Source organism: Falco biarmicus, chromosome 4 (assembly GCF_023638135.1).
Source record: "Falco biarmicus isolate bFalBia1 chromosome 4, bFalBia1.pri, whole genome shotgun sequence".
Taxonomy (NCBI): domain Eukaryota; kingdom Metazoa; phylum Chordata; class Aves; order Falconiformes; family Falconidae; genus Falco; species Falco biarmicus.
In genome coordinates this window covers 101,492,073-101,505,233 of record NC_079291.1, presented here as the reverse complement: position 1 = coordinate 101,505,233, position 13,161 = coordinate 101,492,073, and the positions used below count along the sequence as shown (strand labels likewise).

General features: G+C 52.9%; 1 protein-coding gene across 1 annotated transcript in view; it reads right to left on the bottom strand.

The window, feature by feature from the left end:
• PODXL2 (podocalyxin like 2) overlaps positions 1 to 7,238 on the bottom strand; it is a 33,586-nt gene extending 26,348 nt beyond the window's left edge. The window contains exon 1 of the mRNA XM_056338211.1: positions 6,856 to 7,238. Within this exon, the coding sequence (XP_056194186.1) occupies positions 6,856 to 6,904 (49 nt within the window). The 5' untranslated portion in view covers positions 6,905 to 7,238. The remainder of the gene's footprint in view (positions 1 to 6,855) is intronic.
• Between the last annotated feature and the right edge of the window lie 5,923 nt (positions 7,239 to 13,161).

Below are 13,161 nucleotides of genomic sequence, written 5' to 3'. Positions count from 1 at the left end.
AAGCATCTCATAAAGGAGCTGAACGCAGCTGTCAACTCCAAGGCAAAGAAAGAATCAAAGCACAAGCTGAGCGGGGAGGCAGGGGAGCACAGCCAAGAGAGGAAATCTAATGCCCAAGACATCGGTGGCTAGCTGTTTTCCTCCTAGGATGGGGCACGGGGATTAGATGACTTCTATCAGCCATCAGTCTCCCAATTTTGTATTCTAAAAGGCAGATCAAGCGACAGGAATAAAGAAACACAAACGAATAAAAGCCCTGCAACCATAGATGGGAGGGAGCAGGGAACGGAGCCAGGGCTTGCCAGCTGCTTCAATGGGGCGTTTGTCTCTCATTTCTATTTTTGCGGCACCTCTGCGTAACCTGGAGGAGATGAGGCTCTGCATGCTAAAAAGGGCAGCCAGCCTTCGCGGAAACGGCAGGGCTGTGAGCAGAGGAGGAAAAACCCTCCCCAGATCAGGCAGAGGAGGGGCGAGAAAGGAGAGAAAGTAGGAGAGGTAGGTGGAGGGGGGAGCGGGAACAAAGGCAGAGCGCGCTCGCCAAAATCGGCACGGGAGCTCCTGTGCTGGCTGCCAGCTCTCCAGCTGCCAGCACCCACCGAGGTGGCACGTGGAGGTAACACTGACCTTGTAAAAGGTGCTTCACCTCTATCAGGAGCAGAATGGCGAGATTTCAACAGCAGCGGATAATACTGCAGTGTTACCTCTCTAAGGCCGCTGGAAAAAAGCCAGCCAGGAGGATACACAGATGAAATGAGTTTGCCAGTTGCTGACACCACTGGCCCCTCCGAAAACCGTTCTGAGTCAAAGTGGTGAAGCTTACTCTGTTCAGCTCAGCAGAGGATTTGATGCAACAGCCCCAGACAAGGCAGATGGGGGAGTTTCGCTCAACAGCAGGAAAAAGAGACAACAAAAAAACTGAGGAAAGAACATCTGCCATCTCCCTCCCAAATTGCTGCGAATAAGGGCAGTTTCACATTTCTAAACAATTCTAAAGGAACCCCAAAGTATTTTCTGCATTAGCTGACCAAGAACCACTTTATCCCTTTGCCACAAGGCAAGCCACCCCTCCACGGGACAGGGCAGCTGTTTAAAAGCTTCCAACTGGCCTACTGAATAGGACTAGAAATGAAAAAGGAAATAAGTCGTTCCTGTATCCAGCTGAAATGAGAGGAGGGATTTGGGGACATGAAATGGAACCTGGCTGTGACTGTGTCAGCCTTTAAAATTGTCTTGCTTTTTAATTAACAACAAAAAAACCCTCAATTTTCTCTCCAAAGCAACACACAAACACCCCTTAGATGCCATCACAGTGGCCTGACCTGTAGAGGGGCTGGTGTGCCCCTCAGTCTACCCAGCTGAAGGTCAGTTTTACCTCTCCAGTGCCACAGAGGCAGAATCAGCCTGCTGAAGGGAAAAGCACTCACCTGAAGACACGCTCTGACTTACCTGTCTCTCACCACCGACTAGCAGAGCCTGTACAACACCTCCCAAGGGCACAATGGGTACCAGGGGGGTCAGAGCATCTCAGTATTGCCAACGCAGCAGCCGCAACAACATCCATCTGGCCCTGCTACCATTGACCTTCCTTTCAAGCCCACCCCAAACCCAGGAGCTACCCAACAATGTTATTTCCTTGGAGAGCTGGGTCAGGAATGGGTCATTTACTGATAATGAGTTAGGACAGAAATACAATGACCAGATGAGGGAAGCATCTGCCAGGGATATTTCCCCCCTCCCAGATCACCACCTGGAAAAGCCGGGGAGCATGGCCCCAGGGCAGAACAGCCAAGGGCACAAACCACTTCCAGAACATAACCAAACACAAAGTAACTGAAATAGCAAAAAAGGATCCCAACTGTAGACAGTGGAGGAAGAGAAGAAAATGTTGTTCAATGGAGGCATGTCCCAGCTGGTTGCCCCATGCTCACCTGGAATATCTGCACCTCAGACCCTCAACAGCTTGCACAGGGAAGCATATGGGATGACCGCCTATCAGACCAAGTCCTTTTGGTGCTAATTCAGAGTTACAGACCATACCATGCTGTGACAGTCCACCTAAGAGACCTCTCTCAGTCCAGCTCACTCATGGCTTTACTGATGCTTTCCCATGCCGCGCTACACCACTTACAAACCCAGCCAGGTCCCTATCTCTGAGATAATTTCCAATTAAGGTTTCAGACAAGATCAGGCTGCCATCCTCCTCTGGTACTGCCCCCAGCCAGGTCCCTCACCAAGCGTCCCTCTAACCATCCACCTTTCCATGGTCCCACTGCAAAGCAATGGGAAAAGCACTCGGGTGTGTGGGGAACAAACACACCAACTTGCACCAACAAGAGGGACAAGGCACAACTGAAGAAGCCCTTGCAATGGGGCAACTCTTTAGTGGGAGACTCTAGAGCACACTAGCTGTGCCAGCATCTTTAAGCTTTTACAGATCTTCACAGCTAGCACAGTCAGAGAGCTCAAACACCAGGCTACAGGGTGTGCATGTCTGCATGTACTGAGTAGGCGCTACCTTGCGAAGGACTATCAGCATTTGGTCCCTTGGCATTTCAGCAGAGAACATCTATAGCACGCAGACCCAGGTACACCCACGGGAGATGGCAAGGCACTGCCAGAAGATGGACCTGCTTTTGCAGATAATTGCAGATGTGCCCTTTGTCAGCACACGTGCACCATAGGCCTGACCTCCAGGGGTGCTGGGCATCCTCAGCCCACCGCTGAGACGAGTCTGTTCTCCTGACACGATCAGTAACATCAGGACTGTTCTGGGCACCACCACCCACCTCCACAGAAAAGACTCCATGCAAGCAGGTCATGCCAACTCAGACAAGCCTGTTTGTCCTTCTCCCTTTGCTCAACCATTCATGCCGAGAGTCACAATCCTGCCTGGTTTCAGTCTCCCAGACTGTTTGCCTTCGCTCCCTCCCCAGATCGTCTGGTAGCCTTCACACCTCCCTCCTCTGCTGCTGCAACGTCTGCTCTCCTCCACGCTTCTTGCTATCAACAGTGGCAGCTCCCAGCTCAGGGCGGGAGGAGATGGAGCCCCTGGGGAAACAGCGTCGGGTAGACAGTTGCATACAGCAGAAGTGAATTTTCTTTCCTTCGTTACCTTTCATATTCCTCCTCAAACAGCCCACAGGCCCCCAGGGGTTAACAGACCACAGGATGAAAGTCACTGATCTAAAAAAACCGCAGCCCACAGATTCCTTTGCCCTCTTGCAGGTCCAAAGCATTTTCATCTGCCTGCTAAAAATCACCTCACCAGGCCTGTGCTTCCTCTTCTTGCTCTGTCCCAACCTGGACCGTGTACCCAACGGCGCTCGGTCCAATTTCCAGCACACCAAATAAAGGCTCGTGGCTGCTTCATCTTCAAAGCCTCCCCACCTGGGCAGAGCAAGCACTACCACAGATGCAGGAAGGACTTCCCTCGAGACAGAGCTGCCCGTCAAAATATAACAGAAGCCTTTTATACCTCAAAAAGTCTCTAAAACTCACAGAGCACAAAATGGTTATGCTCTGCTCCAGCCCCTGAGCAGAGCAGTGATGACCACCCTGCCACATGCTGGCATGCCACGCAGCAGTCTCACCCCCAATAGGCTCTGCTCGCCAAACCACCTCAGGCATCCTAGGCAAAAGAGCTCATGCAAAGGCTTGGCAGTCCCAGGGCACACCTACGGGTCCTGACTGCCTTCACAACACAGCAGGCAGGATAGGAAAAGCCAAGAGCGGCTGCAGTTGTCATACAGAAGGAGGGCTGCAAAGCTGCTTTCCCAACAGTAAAAACTTAGCCACAAAACAAAAATGTACATCCAAGCCCCAGTAACCACAGTGGGGCTTAACCACCGTTAAGCTGTTAACTAAGTTAACCCTGTTAACTAAGGCACAGGGATGAAGGGGGGCTGATCCGAGCCCCAGCAGGGCGTACCTTCCTTGCCAGCATCCCTGGCCGTCTGAACAAACCAACGCAAGTGTTTGCTTTGCCTCTGTGCAGGCTGCGCTCGTGTGGCTGACAAATAGCCTCTCTCCATTCTTGTGGGATTACGTGTTTCAACAGCCAGCAAGAACGGGAAACAAGCTCACCCGACCACCAGCTGTGGGCCATGATGGACCTTCCCTGCAGCCCTTCTCCCCTGGGCTCTGCAGCAGGGCTGCTGCTGCTCACTCAGGTACCCACAAAATGCCAGGGCTTCTTCCCACGCTGAGTGAGTGGAAAAAAAAACTTTTGTGCACTCTGATCTGCAGCTCATCACCGGCAGCTTCCCCTTGAGGGCTTAATATAGTTATTTCTACCCCTGATGCCTATAATTAAATGAACATTTCCTTATGGCACTGAAGAGACCAAGGAAAAACTGACTACAGGGAACGTTCATCCATCCTGATTTATATTCCCTCATCTCAGGCTCGTTCACACAATGCTAACAAGGAATTTTCTAAGCAGGCAGAAGGAGGGGGGGGGGAAAAACCCAACCCTTAAATAGCCCACATGCAGCCAAGCACCTGGGAAGACAAGAAGAGGGAAGAGACCAATTCCCTCCTTTCTCCCCCTGCTTTTAACCACATCATTTTCCTACTTGTAAAAACAAAAGGGCTCAGATACCCTAGAGCCTGGAGAGAGGTTTCCACGCTCTGCCAGCAGACCTGTGCTGCCCAGCAGCCTGATGGGACCCTGATGAGGCGCACATCCTGTTCCAGCCCATCCCGCAGGTCTACAGAGGCTCCTGATCCTGGGAAGTACACAGGGATTTGCACTCAGTCCCTCCAGCTCTCCCTCAGGTATTAACTATTCTTGTGCTGTGGAACTGGAGGAGCAAGAGTACACTGAATTATTCCAGACTGGAACTGATCCTGAACTGCTGAGCAAAGCTACTAACCAAAACCTTGGTTTATAAATTCCCAGCAGTCTGCATCTCCACTCCTGACTTCCCATTTAGGTAGGAGTCCAGGTGTCCAGAGATGCCTGGCCAACTGAGTCCAACCCCCCAGAGATGCCACAACCCACCAGGATTACCAGTTTCACTAGATTAGGAACTGAGCTGTCCCTCCGAGCTGCTGCCCACCTCCTGCCCCTACACCTCTCCCTGCTAGGGCAGCAGAGGGGATCACAGGGAAAGCCAAGGACCCAAATCCTCCATGTCATCACCAGCTGGGCACCAATACTTGAAAGTTTCCAGCAGCCTCAGCAGAATACAAAACACACCTCAGCACGTCAGTATCGGCTGCGGTCCTTTTGGCCACCGGATTTTAAAACCACCATGAGGTCCATCTCCCTCCTACACAGACTAAATGCAGCTTTCAAGCGAAGGGGATGGAGCCAACCCTCGCCAGGAGGGTGGGAATACAGCAGCTCCCCACACACGCCTTGCCCTGCTCCGTGGAGGAGATGGAGGTCTGGCTGAATCTGGGGCACGGATCTCCTGCTAACACATGGCTAAAGGACCTTTGCCAGCCTTGCCTGATGTTCTGCCTAATGTGGACAACCTGCCTGGAGAAAGCCACAAAACTGGCTCCCTCCTTCAGCTCTGGAAAGGCTTATTGCTTCTGTGCCACAGAGTATTGGCACAAAACCCCAACAGGTTTCTGATCCATTTTGTTCTTTAAGCTCACTATTGTTTGCAAACCTAAAAGGCTTTATCCCTTCTCTTTAGGGAGCCCCAAATGACAAGGGCGAGGCACTGCACATAGAGCTCACGGACGACACATTCCCCCATGAATGTTTTTGGGAGATTGGGGTAATAAGAGAGATGTGCCAGGGGCCTGGATGTCACCGTATCACAGCTCGGTTGTGCTGGAAGACAGTGACTGGTTGGGAAATCAGCCCTTCCCTCCCTGCCAGAATGACTCAAGACAAAGACTCCCCCACTCTTCAAATGGCCCAGTTCGAAACTCCTCTTCCACACTCACATTTCTGTACAAAAGGGACAGGGGTAGGGAGGAAGAAGGCACTCTCAGCCTCACGGGTCTTTGGGGGGATGCCTTTGTTGGGAAATTTCCCCAGACTATTTAAAAATAGAAGCAGAACCTTCACAGCTATTCCGAGCATCATTATTCCTGCACTTAATTGCCTTTCCCTGGCACCCTACCTCTCCTCCAAATTTCAAAAGGAGGCTCTTGGGGAAACGCGGCGCAATTTGCGGTTCCCCCTTCCTTTGTGCCAGTTTCGCGGTAGTTAGCAAAACCACCGCGACGCCAGACAAGCCACCAGCGCAAGGGAAGGCGGTTCGGGGGCAACGCCGCCGTAGCAGGGTCCACCCCGCCGTCCCGGGCCACGTCCATCCCGCCCGCGCCCCGAAAGCGCCGGCCGCGGCGTGCGGGGCCCGGCAGGGAGCAGCGCTGCGTACCCCCCCCCCCCCCCGACCCCGGTGAGCCCCTGTCCCCACGGGGCGGAACCCACGTGCATCAGCGCCGGGGTCCCCTGCCACCCCCCGGCGGGGGTCCCGGGGCAGAGACCGGACGCTGCGGAGGGCTCCGATGCCCGGGGGGGGGGCACTGCCCGGTACCCAGAGGGAGCTCCGGGGTGGGCAACGGCGACCCGACTCAGGTCCCGGTAGCCCAGGGGATCAACGGTGCTTGCGGGGGGAGGGTGGGGGTGATGAGGACCTGCCTCCCGCGGGGGTCCCGGTGTCCTGAGGCATTGGGCCCACCGCGGGTCATCGTCCCCCGAGGTTGGGGGGTCGGGGGGGTCGGAGCAGACGCGCCTCCCGCCGGCGGTCCTGGCGCTCGGGGCGCTCCGGTGCCGAGGGAGGGGACGGACATCCACCCACCGCCCGGTCCCGCCGCGGGGGGTCCCATCAGCCGGCCCACCCCAGCCCACGGGGATGGCGGCGACCCCCGCCCCACCAAGCCTTCACTCACCGGCGGCCAGAAGCAGCAGCAACGCCGGGGCCCGGTGCAACGGCTGCATGGCGGCGGCCGCTGCCCTGCCGCGCCGCCTCTTCACGGGGAGCGGGGCCGCCCCGCCGCCCGCCGGGCTCTGCCCCTCGCCGCCGCGCACGCCCGCCGCCCGGCCCCGCACTGCATCCCGCCGCCTGGCGCCGCCTCCGCCCGCCGCCGCTGCCCGCCGCTCCGGGGGCGGGGGAAGCGGCGGGGGGGGGGTGTCCTAACTGCCCGCCGGGTGCGCAGACGGAGCGGCCGGGGCAGAGGCGGGGCGCGGCCGGTGATGTGCCCCTAATGTCTGTCTGCCGAGCCGCCGGTGCCCGGCCCGCCCCCCTCACCCCGGCTGCAGGCCCCGGGCAGCGCCGGCGCCCACAACGAGTGCCGGCGGCGCGGCTGCTTGCGCGGCGGTGGGTGATCAGCCCCCGCGGCGGGAAGGCGGGAGCCGCCGCACCCCCCGGCGACGCCCCTCTCGGCCGGGCGGGGGGCAGGAGCGCGGCCCCGCGGGAAGGCCGCTCCCTGGCAGCGGGGGCAGGGCGGCCCTGACAGGACGGACCCCGCGCCGAGGACCCTTAACGCGCGTCCTCCGACCGTTCCTCAGCTTCCCGCGGCCCACGGAGCCGCCGCGCTGCCCTCGCCCCTCAGCTGCCGCCCCGCTTCATCACCTGCAAAAACTTCTCTCTCAGGGCAGCTTCGCTCCCCCGCCTCTGGAGGCCAGCTGGGCCAGCCTCCCTGCCCGGCCAGGTTGCCAACAGCCAGGTGACCACCTCACTCTTGAGTATTGCCAAGGCTGGAGACCCCACAACCCCTCTGGGCAACCTGGCCCAGTGCGCAGTCGTCCTCTGGGAAAATGTGTTTCCCAGTGTTCAGAGGGACCCTGCTGCCTTTCGGTGTGTGCCCGTTGCCTCTGGTCCTGGGTGCCACTGGGAAGAGCCTGGGCGCCATCTTCTTTGCACCTTCCCTTCAGGTATTGATAGACATGGATGACATTCCCCTGCGCCTTCACTTATCCAGGCTAATAAACAGTCCCCACTCTCCATCTTTCCTCACGTGTGAGATATTCCAGTCCCTTAATCATCTTGGTGGCCCTTCACTGGACAATCTCCAACATGTCCACGTCTCTCTTACCAGGAAGCCCAGCTCACCAAGTGTGGCCTCACCAGCGCTGAGCAGGGGGCTACGATCACCCCCCTCAGCCTGCTGGCAACACTTTGCCAAATGCAGCCCAGGTTACCATTAGCCTTCTTTGTAGCAAAGCTTACATGGCTGACTCACGTCCAGTTTGGTATCCACCACAACCTCCACGTCCTTTTCTGCCAAGCTGCTTTCCAGTTGAGTGGCCACCAGCATATCCTGGTCCATAAGATGGTTCCTCCCCAGGTGCAGCGCTTGGAACGTCTTGTTGAACTTCAGGAAGTTCCCATTAGCCTGTTTCTCCAGCCTCTCAAGGTCCCTCTGAACCGCAGCTGGACCTTCTGGTTTATCAGCCATTCCTCCCAGTTTTGTGTCATCAGCAAACTTGCTGAGGGCATGCCCTGCCTCACCATCCAGCTCATTAATGAAGATGTTAAACAAGACTGGACCCACTAGTGACACCTGGGTTACACTGCTAGTTACTGGCCTCCAACTAGACTTTGTGCCGCCGCTCTCTGGGCCCAGCCATTCAGCCAGTTTTCAATCCACCTCACTGTCTGCTCATTCAGCCCACGCTTCAGTAGCTTATCTATGAGGATCTTGTGGGACACAGTGCCAAAGCCTTCCTGAAGTCCAGGTAGACAATATCTGCTCCCCTCATCTACAAAGCCAGTCATTTCATTGTAGAAGTTTTATCAAGTTGGTCAACCATGACTTTGCCTTGGTGAAGCCATGCTGACTATTCCTGATGATTTTCTTGTTGTTCGTGTGTCTGGGAATAGTTTCCAGGATTAGCAGCTCCGTCACCTTCCTAGGGATAGAGATGGGGCTGACTGGAGCTCCCTGGCTCCTCCTTCTTGCCCTTCTTAAAGGCAGAAGTGACATTTACTTTCCTTTAGTCTTTAGTCACTTTTCCCAGTCATGATAATCAATCAAAGATTATTGAGAGTGGCCTCACAATGGCACTTGCCAGTTGCCTCCGCACTCATCCGTGCTCTTTGAAGACCCCAAGATCTCTGAAGAGGCCAGTCTGCTCTCCTGAAATCCAGGGTGCTAGCTTTCTTTTTACCCTATTTTTTCCCCTCAGGACGCTGAACTCCACCATCTCACGGTCACTGCAGCCAAAGCTGCTGTTACCTTCACATCACCAACAAGCCCCTCACTGCTGGTATGAGGTCCAGCAGAGCATCTCTTCTCATTGGCTCCTTTGTCACTTGAAGGAGGAATGTATTGTCAGTATGCTCCAGGAACCTCCAGGATTGCTTATGTTCTGCTCTGTTGTCGCTCCAGCAGGTATTGCAGTGGCTGGCTGCTCTTCAGTCTTGAGGGAGGTGAACTTATTTTGTAGTTGTAAGTCCTTAGGGGGAGCAGGAGCCTTCCTCTTACCAAGAAGTCAGAAGTTTCCATCCTTCACCTTCTCCAGAGGTTGCACTTACCTTAATATTAGGGGTGGACACTGCCTACTTCTCTGCTTCAGGTGGGGTTGGGAGCCCTTCAAGCTGCTTTGTCTCAGAGAAGATCCCACCTTCCTTCATCTCCGACACTGCACAGCCTGCTCACTTCCTTCTGAAATCCCTCCACTTGGTGGCACAGGTCCTCCAAGAGGAACACACATCTCCTGCAGGACAGAGGGCCTTTTCTCCTGGCACTACAGAGAAGTCCCAGGCACTCACTGGAGCCTGGGGCTTGGAGGGCTGCATCCCTTACCTGAACCTGGGTCAGCTGCTCCACCACCTGCTGGGGAAACCATTCTGTGGTGTCTCACCACCGTGTCTGAGAGTCTCACAGTGATACTAATTCAATGGATGCTCCCTCCTTCATGCCCTTCTATAAACACTGCTGTGCAAAGACATCAGATTTATAGTGCAGCAGTTCTTGGGCTTGTAGCTCTTGGAGCAGTTCTCTGGTTTTGGTGGATAGCACAGCAAAGAAACATGCCGAATGTCATGCCAAAAATCATTATTACAGCAACAAGGCTAACTGCTCCAATTATATTCAATTTCAAATTAAACACATCTTCAGTGGCCTCAGGGTATGACATTACAGTAAATGACTCAAGCAAGGTTTTTGTCAGACAGGTGTCCAAGAAATAAGGCTCAACAGGTCTTTGAATACCACAGCGGTTGGCAGGGAACACGCACCAGCTCCCTGTGCTTCAGCCCCTTTCGCCAGCTGGACGAGCTGCAGCCTTCTGGCTTCCCTCTCGCAGGCCTCCAGCTCATGCCACCTCGGAGGAGCTGTGCAACTCCCAGTCCAGCCCTAGCCAAATCTTTGAAAGACCTGGTCAAGCCCCAAGCATCGCATGGCTGCAAACATGGTATGACTCCAAGCCGAAGGACCCAAAAACCTATCAGTCCCTTCCCGTTAAGCATTTAGCTGACTGTTTCAAGCTTTCCTCAACAGAAGCAGCTAGGAGCCTTTTTCTTTGGTTTCAAAACAATTTGCTCGTCAACATACTCCAGGAGACCAAGAGATGCTAAAATCCAAAATCACAAGCTCTGAGTGAGGAAACAGCTGCAGTGTCATGACCTCACCAAGTGTCTTCGCACTTGCAATGCTTGCACCGGGTGCCCAGTGCTCTACGTCTCCCATATGGCATGCTGCTGAGATGACAGGAAATAAGTCTGAAGGTGATCAGGATTTTAAATTTAGACATTCTTATTTCTCAAATAAGTGTTGATTAAAAGTATTCCAGAGCCTTCTTTTTCCTGTAAGAATTGAACCTTTTTTGTGCTTGAAGAGTGAATCCCCTGAAAAAAATATTGATGGTGGTTTTTTTTCTGGCACAACCTCACTGGTTTTCAACAACTGAAGACAGGTGTCATGTGCCAAAACCCACTGAACCCTCTAGTGAATCAAACAGCCAACTGAGGGTACGCGCTGTTACCAATTCGGACCCTTACAGCTCCTACCAGACCAAGACTGGCACACGTCACCCCTTTGTGCAATTGCCTGCCTCTTTCTGCCAGCTCTTTCCATCATCTGCTCCCATGCAGCAGCTACCCTGAGCGTGACAAGGGCAGGTAACAGACTGGCTGCACCCGTTACCCAACGCGGCAAAGCAAAGCTGACAGGCTTGAGCCGACGTACTTGCTTTTGGCTTCTTTTGGACCACATCCTTCCAGTGCTCTGAAAGTCCTTTTTGTCCCAGAATCAATGCAGTCCCCAGCCCCCACCGAGCAGGAAATGCAGCAGGAACTACCGAGCTGTCACTTACTCATTAGATGAGATAAAAACACTTCAGTGTGCTCAGATTCTAGTCCAGGCATGGCATTTAATGAATGCTCTTGTCATTTTTTCACTTGGTTGCTAGTAATTTGGCTGTCTTCGCGTGCAGGTGGCTTACTACAAGTGGGTAACTAAAAGCCTTTCAGATCTCCTGACCCTGCCACATCCAGCTCCCAAATCTTAGAAACTGAATCCAGTGTCTAAACAGCCTAGTCACATCAAAGAAAGCACAAAAGCACCCTCATGTATTACATGGCCTCGAATCAGAGGGAAGGAAACCACACAGGCATGGCAGTGAGCACGCTTTCTATGAGGCTCATGGTGCTCCCTGGATTTATTTTGACGTTATGCATCAATCTCAGACTGAGCAACAAAAGGGGGAGTATGAAAGGAGGCACATTTAGGCAAGAAAATTAAATAAAACTAGTGGCAACATTGATCAGCCGGGTCAGCGCTGCCAGCAGAGCACAAAATGGCCAGCAGAGATGGGCAACACCAGTTCTCTTTAAAAACAGCATGAACTTAAACCCAGCACAGCCCTTGTGTCTCCAGTTTATTCTCCCTAGAATAGGTACAGCTGGCTTGGCTCTCTTTGAGGTATTGACAGCTTTTATAGTCCAAGGCTTGTCATTTCTCATTTGATCTCCTGCAGCCTCCCTACCTGGTGTACATTCTCCGACAATGTTCACAGCATTGGTAAAAGGGGCTCTACAATTGCACTAAACACGCTTTTTATAGCTGCTTCAAAGCTGTTCAGAAATTTTTCTCAGTATTATCATTATCTGTGCTTTTCTGTTCTTCTCCAAAATTGTTCAATTTCACAGTTACGTCTGTTGGGCAGAATCAGAAAGCAAGTGTGTATTTTAGGTTGGCAAAACTGAAAATCCTTCTGCCGTCTCCCCCTGCAACTTACCAGAACAGCTTTTGCCTTCAGGAACTTGAGCTAGCTTTCCAATTTCAATTTAAGGGTCACATTTTGTTCCAAGATACTTGCAAACAAATACTACAGAGACAGAAGAATAAGGTGATAGCTAAAGGAAAGAATTTGGTGCCTAGGACTAGTTAATTAAAAAGAAATCAACCACAAAGTCTAATCTCAACAGAAATGTAACTTATTTTGAGACTCTGGTTAAAAAAAGAAAAAGCAACACAGTAACTTGAAATATGCTGGTGAGATGTTTTATTCTCCTAAATACAGCAAAATTGAATTCACCTGCAAAGGTGAAAGCGATCTATTGGCCTTGCTCAGCAGAGTAAGAAAGTAAACAACAAGCAAAACAAATAAGCAGTCAGATATTAAGGTCTTGTAGTGTTAGAAAATGCAAGATGTCACTAGGACCAGGAAAAGGGTTTAACCCTTCTTCCCTTGCACACTGACAATTGTCCAGACCACAGAAGGTGACCTGTGCCCATCCTTGGATCCAAAGGAAAAGAAAATTACTCTCAGCCTCTGTCCCACTGCTTCAGTTGCTGGCTCTTTGGGACAGAGACTGGGTGACACAGCGGGCTTGTGGCACACCGTGCAATTTAACTCCATCCTCTATGAAGCTGTGTAGCCTTTTGGCATCTCACGCCCCCATAAGAGGAAAGCTTGAGAATTCCCCTGCCCCTCCTTCCTTAGCCACAAGGAAAGATGTAACCTCTCCTTTGTTCCAGTATATGTGATTTTACTTTAGAGCCTCTGACGAGCTTTTTTATAAGCTTATTTGCTGACTTAGGCTTTTTAATACTAGGACACTGTGAAACATTTTGACTGTACCAAGCAGGGGCAGGTACCCACCCTATTCCTGCATAGCCCAGACAGGCAGACATTCCCTGGGCAAAATGCAGTTTCTACTCTCATCCAAAATCTTGCTGGGGAAGACTTACAATAAACATTTCAAGAGGAGTAACCTGGAGCCATTAATGCCTTCTAGGATAGACTGT